The 13,955-nt window shown below is 44.0% G+C and overlaps 1 protein-coding gene across 1 annotated transcript in view; it reads right to left on the reverse strand.

Moving 5' to 3' along the window:
• cubn (cubilin (intrinsic factor-cobalamin receptor)) overlaps positions 1 to 13,955 on the reverse strand; it is a 347,393-nt gene that overhangs the window by 41,762 nt on the left and 291,676 nt on the right. The window contains exons 44-45 of the mRNA XM_068007070.1: positions 7,720 to 7,849; positions 6,430 to 6,647 (exon numbers count right to left, since the gene is read on the reverse strand). Of these exons, the coding sequence (XP_067863171.1) occupies positions 6,430 to 6,647; positions 7,720 to 7,849 (348 nt within the window). The remainder of the gene's footprint in view (positions 1 to 6,429; positions 6,648 to 7,719; positions 7,850 to 13,955) is intronic.

Consider the following 13,955-nt stretch of genomic DNA (forward strand, 5'->3'; position numbering starts at 1 on the left):
GCCATTTTGTTTGCTACAAATTCAATCAACCATCAAGAAACTGCCACTAGCTAAAATGACACTTAGATTTTAAAGTATACATTACTCTAACTGTGTTCCAAGAGGTGCTAAATAATAAATGCAGTTTATTCACTTTTGGCGAATTGTGCCTGTGCCGGTGGTAGCTCATCAACTGGGCCTATCTACTCATTTCTTTATCCCTTCCCTATATCCTTTTACTTTTTTTCCTTTTCAAATACTTATTCAGTTCCCTTTTAAATTATATTTTATGTGCATTAATAGCCATTCGTGGTAAAGCATTCCATGTTCTAATAACACAGTGTTAAAAAAAAGTTTCTTCTAACTGCTTCCTTCATTCTTCTAGTGATAGTCCAATAGTAAATTTTATAATTTAGAGCTCCTTGTATAGAATACAATGGGAGGGTACATGATGAAACTGGGCATCTTGAACTCCGTGCCCTAACTTTTGGCCCCTTCATACTGATTCACCAACCTGTGGAAATATTTTTTTTTTACTATTTACTCTTTCAAAAATATTCATGATTTTAAAAACCACAGTTAGATTCCCCCTTATCCTTCTCAGTTTGTGAAAATAGCTACAAATTTTCAAGCCTTTCTCACTCCTGATATTATTCTAATGAATCTTTGCTCTACCTTTTCCACAGTGTTTATATACTTTTTATAATGGTGTGTCTAGAACTGCATACAATTCTCCATCCACGACCGAACCAATGTCTTGGACAAATTCAACATCACATCCTTGCTCATGAATTCAATGGGACACAGAATCCTTTTTGCTATTTTATGGCCATTTCTACTTGCATTTCTACCTTATAGATCTACATATCTGCATCCCCAGATCTCTTTGTGCCTTCTCTTGGTTAAATATGGTATATTTCCTTTCATTATTGTTTGGCAACAAAAAGTATTACGTCACATGTTTGGAGCACACCACTACCCACATGTTGCCAATCCAATAAACATCCATTTACCCCCTACTCATTTCTCTAACCATACAGCTATATTCCCTTTAATGTCATGTATCTTAATTTCTGCAATAAGTCTCTGATGTGGCAGCTTAACAAATGCCTTCCGAAATATGTACAGTAGCCATTGCATTCCTTTTATGCATATACTCTGGATCCTAAGGAGCCCTAGTAAAACTGAAGTCAATGAAGATCCAGGGAAAACTATTCAGTGGCTGGAGTCATAAATAGCACAAAGTAAAATGGTTGTGGTTGTTGGGGGCCAATCATCTCAGGCCCAGGACATCGCTGCAGGAGATCCTCAGGGTGGCGTCCTAAGCCCAACTATCTTCAATTGCATTATTAATGACCTTCCCTCCATCATAAGGTCAGAAGTGGGACTGTTCATTGATGATTGCACAATGATCAGCTCCATTTGCACTTCCTCAGATAATGAAACAGTCCATGCCCATAATGCAGCAAGACATGGACGGCATACTGGCTTGGGCTGGTAAGTGGCAAGTAACATTCAGGGCGTACAAATGCAAGGCAATTACCATTTTCTTCCAGAGGGAGCATAGTTATTTCCTTTTGACACTCAATGGCACCAGATATAGAAACATAGAAAATAGGAACAGGAGTAGGCCATTTGGCCCTTCGAGCCTGCTCCGCCATTCAATATGATCATGGCTGATCCTCTATCTCAATACCATATACCTGCTCTCTCCCCATACCCCTTGATGCCTTTTGTGTCTAGAAATCTATCTAGCTCCTTCTTAAATATTTTCAGTGACTAGGCCTCTATAGCCTTCTGTGGTAGAGAATTCCACAGGTTCACCACCCTCTGAGTGAAGAAATTTCTCCTCATCTCAGTCCTAAATGTCCTACCCCATATTCTGAGACTGTGACCCCTCGTTCTAGACCCCCCATCCAGGGGAAACATCCTCCCTGCATCCAGTCTGTCTAGCCCTGTCAGAATTTTATACATTTCAATAAGATCCCCTCCCATTCTTCTAAACTCGAGTGAATACAGGCCGAGTCGACCCAATCTCTCCTCATACGACAGTCCTGCCATCCCAGGAATCAGTCTGGTGAACCTTCACTGCACTCCCTCTATGGCAAGTATATCCTTTCTTAGGTAAGGAGACCAAAACTGCACACAATACTCCAGGTGTGGTCTCATCAAGGCCCTGTATAACTGCAGTAAAACATCCTTGCTCCTGTACTCAAATCCTTTTGCAATGAAGGCCAACATACCATTTGCCTTCCTAACTGCTTGCTGCACCTGCATGTTTGCTTTCAGTGACTGGTGTACAAGGACACCCAGGTCCCTTTGTACATCAACATTTCCCAATCTATCAACATTTAAATAATACTCTGCCTTCCTGTTTTTATTTCTGAAGTGGATAACTTCACATTTATCCACATTATACTGCATCTGCCATGTATTTGCCCACTCACTCAACTTGTCTAAATCGCCTTGAAGCATCTTTGCATCCTCCTCACAACTCACAACCCCACCTAGTTTTGTGTCGTCAGCAAACTTGGAAATATTACATATAGTTCCCTCATCCAAATCATTGATATATATTGTGAATAGCTGGGCCCAAGCACTGATCCCTGCAGTACCCCACTAGTCACCGCCTGCCACCCCAAAAAAGACCCATTTATTCCTGCTCTCTGTTTCCTGTCTGTTAACCAATTTTCAATTCATGCCAGTGTATTAACCCCAATCCCATGTGCTCTAATTTTGCACACTAACCTCTTGTGTGGGACTTTATCAAAGGCCTTCTGAAAATCCAAATACACCACATCCAATGGTTCTCCCTTATCTATTCTACCAGTTAAAATCCTCAAAAAACTGCACTAGGTTTGTCAAACGCTATTTCCTTTTCCTAAATCCATGTTGACTTTGTCTAATCCCGTTGATATTTTCTAAGTGTCCAATTATCACATCCTTTATAATAGACTCTAGCATTTTCTCTATTACTGATGTTAGACTATAGTTCCCTGTTTTCTCTCTCCCTCCTTTTTTAAATAGTGGGGTTACATTTGCCACCCTCCAATCTGCAGGAACTGTTCCATAATCTATAGAATTTTGGAAGATAACAACCAATGCATCCATTATTTCCATGGCTACCTCTTTTAGTACTCTGGGATGCAGATTATCAGGCCCTGGGGACCCCACCATCAATATCACCATTGACCAGAAACTCAACCGGAGCAGCCACATAAATGTAGTGGCTACTAAAGCAGGTCCTTTCCATCACCTACAAGCTCACGTCTCAGGGCAACCCAATCTTCCAGTGGGGGCTTCAAGCAGGAGTTAGTCCCCTTATTTGCATATGAAAAGAGCTTAACACCTGTTTCAGGCATGGGCATTGCACGCCGATTTTTTGGCCTTTACCAATATAGCAGGCGGCGCACTGCCAGCTTGTAAAGAGCATGCGCTTTCTGCCCGCCATATTAGGAACATAGGAACAGGAGTAGGCCATTCAGCCCCTCGTGCCTGCTCCGCCATTTGATAAGATCATGGCTGATCTGTGATCTAACTCCATATACATGCCTTTGGCCCATATCCCTTAATACCTTTGGTTGCCAAAAAGCTATCTATATATTGGAGGCTTAGGAGTCCATTTAGCACCTTCTGGGTTAATACTTTCAACACTGTAATAACCATATGAATGAAGAGCTTTTTCTTAGATTCACTTTTAATCAGCTTAACTTGAATTCTCAGATTATGTCCTCTTGTTTCAGATTCCACTACTGAAGAGAAGAGTCATTCCCTAACTACCTTATCAATACCCTTCATTATTTTAAATACCACAATCAAATCAGGTGGACAGAAAAGTGGCAAATGGAATTCAATCCAGAGAAGTGTGAGGTAATGCATTTGGGGAGGGCAAACAAGGCAAGGGAGTACACAATAAATGGGAGGATACTGAGAGGAGTAGAGGAACAAAGGGACCTTGGAGTGCATGTCCACAGACCCCTGAAGGTAGCAGGACAGATAGATAAAGGTGGTTAAAAAGGCATACGGGATGCTTTCCTTTATTAGCCGAGGCATAGAATATAAGAGCAGGGAGGTTGTGCTAGAACTGTATAAAACATTGGTTAAGCCACAGATTGAGTACTGCGTACAGTTCTGGTCACCACATTACAGGAAAGATGTGATTGCACTAGAGAGGGCACAGAGGAGATTTACGAGGATGTTGCCAGAGCTGGAGAATTTTAGCTATGAGAAAAGGTTGGATAGGCTGGGGTTGTTTTCTTTGGAACAAAGGAGGCTGAGGGGAGATTTAATTGAGATGTATAAAATTATGATGGGACTAGGTCGAGTGGCTAGGGAGGACCTACTTCCCTTTGCATAGGGTTCAGTGACAAGGGGACATAGATTTAAAGTAATTGGTAGAAGGATTAGAGGGGAGCTGAGGAGAATTTTTTTCACCCAGAGGGTGGTGGGGGTCTGGAGCTCACTGCCTGAAAGGGTGGTAGAGGCAGAAACCCTCAACTCATTTAAAAAGTACTTGGATGAGCACTTGAAGTGCCGTAACCTACAGGGCTACGGACCAAGTACTGGAAAGTGGGATTAAGCTGGATAGCTCTTTTTCGGCCAGCATGGATAAGATGGGCCGAACGGTTTCCTTCTGTGCTGTAACTTTATATGATTTACCCCATAACCTACTCATCTTCAGGAAATAAAACCCAACTTTATTTCGTTCTCAGAATGATTTCTCATTTACTGTAAATAGACTTTGTTAAAATAGGAATTTCATGCAAAGCATTTATTATTTATATTGTACAACATGATTTCAACTTCAATATCTCTCTTTTACCAGAATATGGATTGTTTCTTTGATGAGAACTTCTGCACTGGGATTTTTTAATGTGGAGTGATACATCCTACAGGTCACCTTCCAGTTTTAATCTAAAATTATTAATTCCAGATTTATTAGGAGATTTTTTATCTTTTTTGTGAACGCATGTCAAATACAATATGCACTGAACTGCATTCTGGTGGTATTGCATACTTTTTCAATCATTCACATTCAATCAAATTTAAAGAGACAACCTGTCCTTCAGACCACTGATAAATGCATGTTCAGTGGACAGTCTGCATCAGTTCTAATTATCTTTTTACTCTGAGATTCTCACCTAGTGACAAGTTGTCACTTAAACAAAAATGCAGTGGTTCATGTGCTGAATATGCTAGGAATAGTACTTTATAGCCAGCTCATTTCTGAAATTAACACTTCACTGCACATCTGAGTATTTTATGCAGGTCAAAACAGGTTTCTGTGATAAAGTGATGATCAATGTGCTGCCTATTCTGCCCTCTTTCATTGGTTTGCTGTCCATCATATCAGACCTTCAATATTGAAATTCAACCCTTAAATATGCACTTCAAAAAATTCAACCCTGGGAATGATAGTACCCTTTACAAATATCATTTATTGAAGAGTTTTCAGCCTAAAAATCATCTTGGAGCAATAAAATAAATTTCTTCAAATATATCACAAGAATTTTCTAGATGCAATGGGTGGAATTTTAACTCCCCAGGACAAGTGGGACAGTGTTGGGGTTAAATTGTTACAAATGGGAAACCTGACCCCAACCCGCTGCGAACGTGCCTACTTCAGGTTTAACTGGGGTGGGTTGGAGGCTGGGAGAGTAAACTGCTCTTGAGATTAGGGTCGTTAATTATAATATGTTAATGAGACCCTGTGCCTTAGATTTTTGCAGCCATTTGGATTTAACGGCTGCGGGCTGGGTTCACCGGGGCTCGGGAAACCCAACAGCTAACGGGAAGTGAGAACTGCCAGATCTAGCAGGTAAATGCTTTTCCAGCCCTGCTTGTGGGCCAGGAAGAGCAGGAGTGCTCCCCCCGGCCCCCCCAAGCAAACCTGCCGTGATCGCTCCTTCCCCGCAATCTCCAGATCCCCCTCAATCTGCCTCCATCCCCGCAATTGGCTAACCCCTTTCCCTCGATCTTCAGACCACCCTGCGATCCGATCCCTCTGCCCCGCAATCCGATCCCTCTGCCCCGCGATCCGATCTCCCCTCCCCCACGATCTCTCCTCCGTGATCTGACCCGTCCCCCACTGCGATCTCTTCCCTCCCCGCCCCCCACCCCCCACGATCTCTCCCTCCCTCCCTCCTCTCCGTTCCTCGGCTGCAGCTTTGTACAGCAGGCATCCAGCCAGCCTCTCAACCTGGCCAATTGCTGGGAGGGAAACTGAACACAGAAATTCTACTGAGGTCATGCCATTAAATTCTGAGGGACCTTCGCCTTTCCCGTATTTCTGGGTTTCCCGGCCGCTGACAGTTGCCCACGCTCCCTCCCTGTCTCCCCATAGATATCGGAGCCAATATGGCCTAAAATTCTGGAAAAGAGAGAAATCGAGTAAAGCTTCAAGATATAGTTTGCATTTAATTTACTTCTCAAATTCCATTTGTCACTTACCCAATGTCTCCATATATGAAGCCCTCCATCCTTCATAAGTATTAAAGAAGTTTGTTTTAAGCACAAGGAATATAGAGTTGTTGGTACTCTTCAGAATTGGTGGAATTGCTGAGCCACAGAATTGGCCTAAAAGTGGTGCAAAAGTGTTTGAACCATCATAGACAGCCACATAGTCAAAGATGCATGCTGATGACATCTCAAGGTCGAATTTGTTGAATCTAAGAAAGAAAGCAACTAGATTACCAAAGTATTTCAGTGTGATCTTATATTACAATAGCAAATGTTCTATCCTTTATGACTTCCACTTGATAGGCACTTTGGCTAAAAGGCTAAAATACTTTTTATATGTTTATCGTAATGGCCCTGAAATTATTCCATCCGATACTAGAATACAGACCTATTCATTTTAAATGGCTCAATGCCTCTGCCAGAATAATGGTGAAATAAATCACAGACAAACTTGTTAAACATGTGTGTACATCAGTGATAGGAGTGCTACAGCTACAACTGGCCTCTGATCTAACAAGTTCAGTTCTGTGACTCTATTTACATAATTTGGAGCTCTGAATGTTGAAAACATTCTTGCTGCTCTTGTTATTGATTGTTATTATAAATTAAGAAAATTTGATAAAGATTTGCATTTTATAGCATGTTATTACATCTCTGAGAAACAGTTCAAAACATTTCACATACAATGAATTATTCTGAAGTGCATTGACAGTTAATGTGGACAAATTTTTGCCATAATCCAGGTAGGGTATGGCCAAGACCTGAAGGAACATCAACATTCTCTCTGTATTTTACCCTAAAACTAATCATAATGCAGAAATTGAAGGCTTCAATAAAAGGAGAATGCTTGCTTAACAAGTTTATCCAGTAATTAGCTGAGCCATTCAGTCTAAGATCCCAGTCGATGATGTATTCATTGATCTCAGTTGGAACAGTGACAGGAGTGCTACAACTGGCCTCAGGTTAGGGAAGAGAAATTCAGCCAGGGTTCTTGTTCTTGATCGCCCCAGCTAAAAATGCCCATGCATGAATATCAGATGAGGAAAGGATTGGGTTCAACTGTGATGCCCACTGTGGTTGAATACCCTGATGACACTCATTAACATTCATCGATTCTCACATGTGAATGATGGCTAAGTAGGCAAAGTATCGGAGGGCGACCAGTGCCCATGAAACTGTACCCCTAGCAATGCCAAAGTCAATGACTTCAGAAAGGAGGGGAGACAATTGGTGAGAACATTTTTAAAAAGAACACAAAAAGAGGAATATTTCTTCACCTACTTCAGTTTAACAATCCTGTTCTCTCCAACAATGATGTGGTATGTACAGTTAATGTTGTTGTGGTATTTGGTGTGTGAGTAAGTCGGGCTGGTGACAGTGCCAGATGATCCATGGAATGTACCGCCACAAGCTTGAAAGAAAGAACCATAAATACATGAGCGACTCTACTGGCGCAAAATCTAATTTACAGCACTTCCAGGCATTTCCATTGTTAAAATGGATGCTATAGCTTATTGCTTTTGTGGAAAAAGTAGCTAAAATATACTTAAATCAATATTTACAAACAAACTAAAACACCATTAACACTTCATAGTAATCAGTACAAACCACATAAGGGAGGTAAGACTGAATTGGCTGCTGACCAAGCATGAATAGCACACCACTGCTCTTAATACGGAATATACTCGTCAATATTATAATGTATAAATAGCACTTTTAATGTTACTATTTAAGTGCAGGGTGTTTTCTTTTTACATTTGCAAACATTTCTTATATCGGCAGAGATCCCAAAGTGGATTGATTCCTTTTTTTAAGGGTCAGGAGGAGAAAGAGAGAAAAAGGTACAGTCGTTGCCAGAAATGTGGTGGAATGGGACTTATGCCTGTCCGATGTCCGACAGCTAATTCCACTGATTTTGTTGGAGAGGATTGCTGCATAGCACACATCCTCTTCCCCACACCCCCAACTCCACACTACCTCCCCCCCACCCCAATTTGCAGATGCTAACGTGGTAAGTATTTTCTGGGATTGACATGATTTGTATAATTCAGGTGAGCTCCAGGTATAGCAAATGCCTGTCACTGGAAACTCACCCATTGGGGTCGGGAAATATAGTGCTACTGCAGGACTTAAAGCCTGGGGTGACTTAAAGGGGCTACGATACAAAAGTTTGTGTTGCATGCAAGCAATAATATTCTTCATCTGAAAATATCAGGGAGGGTATGTTGCAGGGCATGAAGCAGCTCCAATCCCCAGATACTGATGTTCAAATGCTGCTTCAGGAAGTCAGACTCAGGAGGGCGGGTCTTTCACGAACAGAAAACCCCCAAGGAGTAGGGATAATGGGTATGTACTCAAATTGAAAGGAAGTGACTAGTGGTGTCCGACAAGGATCTGTGCTGGGACCTCAATTATTCACTATATTTATTAATGACTTGGATAACACAATAGAGAGCTATATATCCAAGTTTGCCAATAACACAAAGTAGCCATGATCATATCAAATGGTGGAGCAGGCACGAGGGGCTGAATGGTCTATTCCTGTTCCTATGTTCCTATGTTCCTAATATGGCGGGCAGAAAGCGCATGCTCTTTACAAGCTGGCAGTGCGCCGCCTGCTATATCGGTAAAGGCCAAAAAATCAGCTGCAGTAGAAAAGTGGAAAGTGGTCAGGACAGTTGATGCCAATTCCAACATTTTGCACACAGCCACACAGTGCTGCCAAAAGCTTAATGTAAACAAGGTAAGAGGAGCCAGCCACACCTTCCAAGAATGCATTGTACTAAGTGGGGGTTATAATGGATAAACCCTGAAAATGGGCGTTGGGATTGCAGTGCACGTAACATTCGTGCTGCCTGCTGATTTAAATGATTGCTGCGTGCAGCCAGTGCTACCTGTGCTATTGATTGGCTGCAAGCATCAGCAGAGGGCCCCGATATCGGGAGTGGCTGGTGCTACTTAAAGGCAACCTGCATCTCTTAAATGGGAGGTGTACTGTGGCTGCAGGAAGTGGTGGAAGTCAATTGGGAACTGAATCTGTGCTGCAATATATTGAAAAATGGCTGCACCTGCATGACAGCGTGCAGCAAGGTTCTCTGATAATGCACTAGAGGCCTTGATGGAAGAGGTGGAGAGAAGGAGGGGCATCCTATATCTCCAGGGGGTCTAGAGGCCCTCCAGACATACGCTCAAGATGCAGTCGGAGGCAGCAGCGGACCAGGTCAATCCCAGGAGCATAGGTTCAAGAACATGGATGCAGTGCAGGAAGAAGTTCAATGATCTGACACGAGTGGTCAAGGTGAGTGAGTTCAAGTTTCAAGTGGCATATCCTACCAACTGTACCACTAGTCGCATCCTCTGCTCCACACATTACACCCCCCATCATTCACATACGAACAAACTCTTTCAAGCAGTACTCAACTCTTCCAGTCAAATGCTTCATCTTACACTCACACATTACCACTGTTACAAGCCGCACACCCACAACTCACAGGTCACACACACTGGCAGCTATTCAGCTATGACAACCATATCACCCAAACATCCTGCAGGACACCCACTGACACGCTTCCCTCTTTCTTGTAGGAGAAGTTGGCACATAACAGGAGGCAGCATGTGGCAGAGGCTCCATGGAACATAAACCTGCTGATCTCTCTCAGGATGACAGCATTCCTGCTCCCACCCCTACCACTCCACCAGTGCACCTGTTGCCTGTCAGCCACTCCCAGCAGAGTATTCAAACTTGATCCAAGTATAGGAAACCTCCAAAAGCACGTACAAATGCATCAGCAGCCAGAAGAAATAATCAACCTGTAACTCATTCATGATCCCTTTAAGTAGCGCTGATGTGGGGTCCTTCGTGTTCAGCTGTGTAGGGTTAAGACAGTGCGTTGGATGGAGTGTGGAGTTCCAAAATAGCAGCGGTTCCTTTAAATCAGTGTTGCACATAATCTCCCTACTCTACATGCTGCCGGCGTTCATTAGGTGCGTGTGCGGACGCGCCTTTACCAAGGTGGTGTCCTGCGTACTTCATGTCGGAAGTGTGCGCACACATCTCGGACGCCATTTCCGTGGCTTAGGTGTCTGCAGAGCACCTACAAAACAGGCGCTACACGGCCCAATTTCGCCCCCAACATGTTTTACAATGGATTGCCCCTCACACTGTTACAAATCTTAAATAGCATGCCATTAAGCTCCAGGAGGTATAACAGGGCCCTTTGCATTCCCAGCCTTCACCTGGAAATGTTTCTTCACTCATAAAGCACAGATCCCACAAATGCTTGTTCCACACACTTATAGGCTGCACGATGACTATTATGTTTAACTGCATGTCATAGGGATAAAGGGAATTCTCTTTTTTTCATTCTTGCGGTCCATACCATTTGGGAAAGATCAGTGACAAGTGATGAGGCCCCCCAATTCTATAACCTCTCATTGTGTCCGAGGAAGAAACCATCCATATCCTGGGCAGGGAGGCTATCAAGGGCGTGGAAATTGTGAAGGAGGAAGCATGAATAAACTTAGGGTTTATCATAACATTCTGTTTCTTTTCTTTCTCTTCTTATTTCTTAATGAACCATCTCATGAAACCCTTATGTCACTCCTTCTATACTTGGACAAGTATGAGCTGATCAAAGAGAGTCAGCAAGAATTTGTGAAGGTCTCATCTGACTAATCTAGTAACATTTTTCGAGGACGTCACTAGCGTGATGAATAAGAGAGTGTCTATTGACGTTGTCTATATGGACTTTCAGAAGGCATTTAATAAGATTGTGCACAAGAGAGTATTAGCAAAAATAAAAGCACGTGGAGTTGGAGGCAACTTTGTACATGAATTGGAAATTGGTTGGGAAGACCATAAGACCATAATAGATAGGAGCAGGAGTAGGCCATTCAGCCCCTCGAGCCTGCTCTGCCATTTACTGAGATCATGGCTGATCTGATTTTTACCTCAACTCCACTTTCCCACCTTTTCCCCATATCCTTTGACTCCCTTGCTGATCAAAAATTTGTCTAACTCAGCCTTGAATGTATTCAATGACTCAGCCTCCACAGCTTTTTGGGGTAAAGAATTCCAAAGATTCAGGACCCTCGGGGAGAAGAAATTCCTCCTCATTTCCGTCTTAAATGGGCCACCCCTTATTCTGAGACTATGCCCCCTAGTTTTAGATTCCCCCATGAGGGGTAACATCCTCTCAGCATCTAGCCTATCGAGTCCCCTCAGAATCTTGTATGTTTCAATAAGATCTCCTCTCATTCTTCTAAACTCCAATGAGTATAGACCCAACCTGTTCAACCTTTCCTCATAAGACAACCCTTCCATATCTGGAATCAACCTAGTGAACCTTCTCTGAACTGCCTCCAATGCAAGTATGTCATTCCTTAAATAAGGGCACCAGAACTGTACGCAGTACTCCAGGTGTGGTCTCACCAGCACCCTGTACCGTTGTAGCATGACTTCCCTGCTTTTATACTCCATCCCCCTAGAAATACAGGGAAGTAGGAGACCAGGTAGGTAAGTGCATGTGATAGCTCCAGAGACATCTTTGGGTGAGGCCCCCACAACAGAGACCCTAGGGGCAATCTGTGCATCCACCATGAATGCTCAGATTGCTGCTGCATTAAAAGCCTGGGGTGCCAGATTGAAGAGGGCAGTCTCAATGGTACTATTAGGTCTACATTCTGACATATTAGAGGCCATGCTGAGTCAATGCTCAGTTCTAACGTCATGACAGGAAGGTGGTTTAGATGATGGTACCGTCTCCCAAGAGAGCCGCATTTATGCATTGATTTCAATGGAAAAAAAATTGGGAGAGATGTTAAATGGGCTGCCAACTTGCTATCGCTCATTTTACACTATTGCACAAAGTCAAGATCTACCATCTTGTTCTTTGCAAGCTTTCAAAATTGCTTACTGTGCGTTTTGCAGAGCACAGAGAAGGTAGATCACAGCATGTTAATGGTAGTGAGATGTACACAGATGCAATGGCCATGAGGTAGTCACGAGAAAGTATTCTGCTTCAGTGTGACAGAAATGTACCTGAAGGTGCTCTCTGTATCATCTTGAGTCTGATAAGTCTGCTCTTTGGGCACATGCAGGTAGGAGCACGTCTACCTATATCCCATGGTGTGAGGGTGCAAGTGAATGGGTTCCATGCACCTCTAGGCCTCACTTTGTTGCTTCTCCTCCTCTTCTTCCAGAAAGGAAAGGTAGAGATAAAGCCCCAATGGCAAACATATTGGGGGAAAAAAATTCAATAGGGTCCATTTTCGGGAGCGGATAGCGTCATCCGCTATTACGCCACGCCCGATGGACCCTGCACAGGTAGCACGTGAATTTCAAGCTGCCTGCTTCTTATCATGATATCTCTATGCAGCCAGCACTACCCGTGCTGCAGAGAGGCTAGCGGAGAATGAGGAAGCTGGAAATGTAGCGTGCTCAGCGTACGTCATCGGCAGCCTGCACCTCTTAAACGTACAGGTGCACATTTTAAATGGGACGTGCATGGTCCACTAGGAGGAGGGAAAGATGGCCACAAGGATAGCAGGACCGGCGGGAGAGAGGGCAAAATGCTTCCCGGATGATGCATTGGAGGCCCTGGTGAAAGAGGTGGATGAAAGGAGGGCCAACATGTACCCGCACATGGTACCACACTTGCAGGCTACACAACCGCCACTCACAGGTCACACACAGTGGCAGCTATTCGACCACGACAGGCTCATTACCCACACACCTTGCAAGATACTCACTGACACAATGTCCTCTGTCTTGCAGGAGAAAGTGGCGCATAACAGCCAGCAGCAGGAGGGACCTGAGGGTGGACAGGGACACTTACACATCCTCACCCCCCTAGACAAGACAGTGCTTCGGGTCATTTGGTGGGCCATCGCTGCAGCTGTGACAACATGCCATGCTGGAGGTCCCGATGAAGGGGGTCTCTGCATATCTAATGCTCCTTCTTGTCTCCCACATCTCCCTCCTCCCATAATCTTTTCTGACTCACATGCTGCAGATGCTGTCCGCACGCACTCTTATTTGCTCCTCTCCCCACTCCACAACTCAACCTGTTTCCCTTTGACATTGCAGATACCCAAGAACATGTGATGGCACCCTCCGAGGAGGAGGAGGAGGGGGACACTGAAGCCACACCATCACTTGATCTGACACTTGCTTCCACCAGCCCAGAGACTGACACTGCACGTCGTTTAGAGGCTAGTTTAGAGGAGGGATTTGCACACGGAAAGACACTGGGCATGAGTGCGCTGGAGCTGGGGCGGGGGGAAGAGATACCGCAGGTGCCAGCTCACCGGAGGGCGAGGTCGCTCACTAGTTCTGCTGCAGGGGAGCCAGATGATGGGCCAGGTTACAGAAGAGGCTGATGGGTGTACACCATCAAATGCTTGGGGCACTGGAAAGCCTGCCAGAAAGCCTGCGCACAATGAGAAGGGGCATGGAGGTGCCCAAAGTCCAGCTCCAACTTGGCGCAGGGCTTTGCGCAGAGCTTGTAGCCCATCCT

The sequence above is a fragment of the Heptranchias perlo genome, chromosome 2 (genome assembly GCF_035084215.1).
Source record: "Heptranchias perlo isolate sHepPer1 chromosome 2, sHepPer1.hap1, whole genome shotgun sequence".
Classification (NCBI taxonomy): Eukaryota; Metazoa; Chordata; class Chondrichthyes; order Hexanchiformes; family Hexanchidae; genus Heptranchias; species Heptranchias perlo.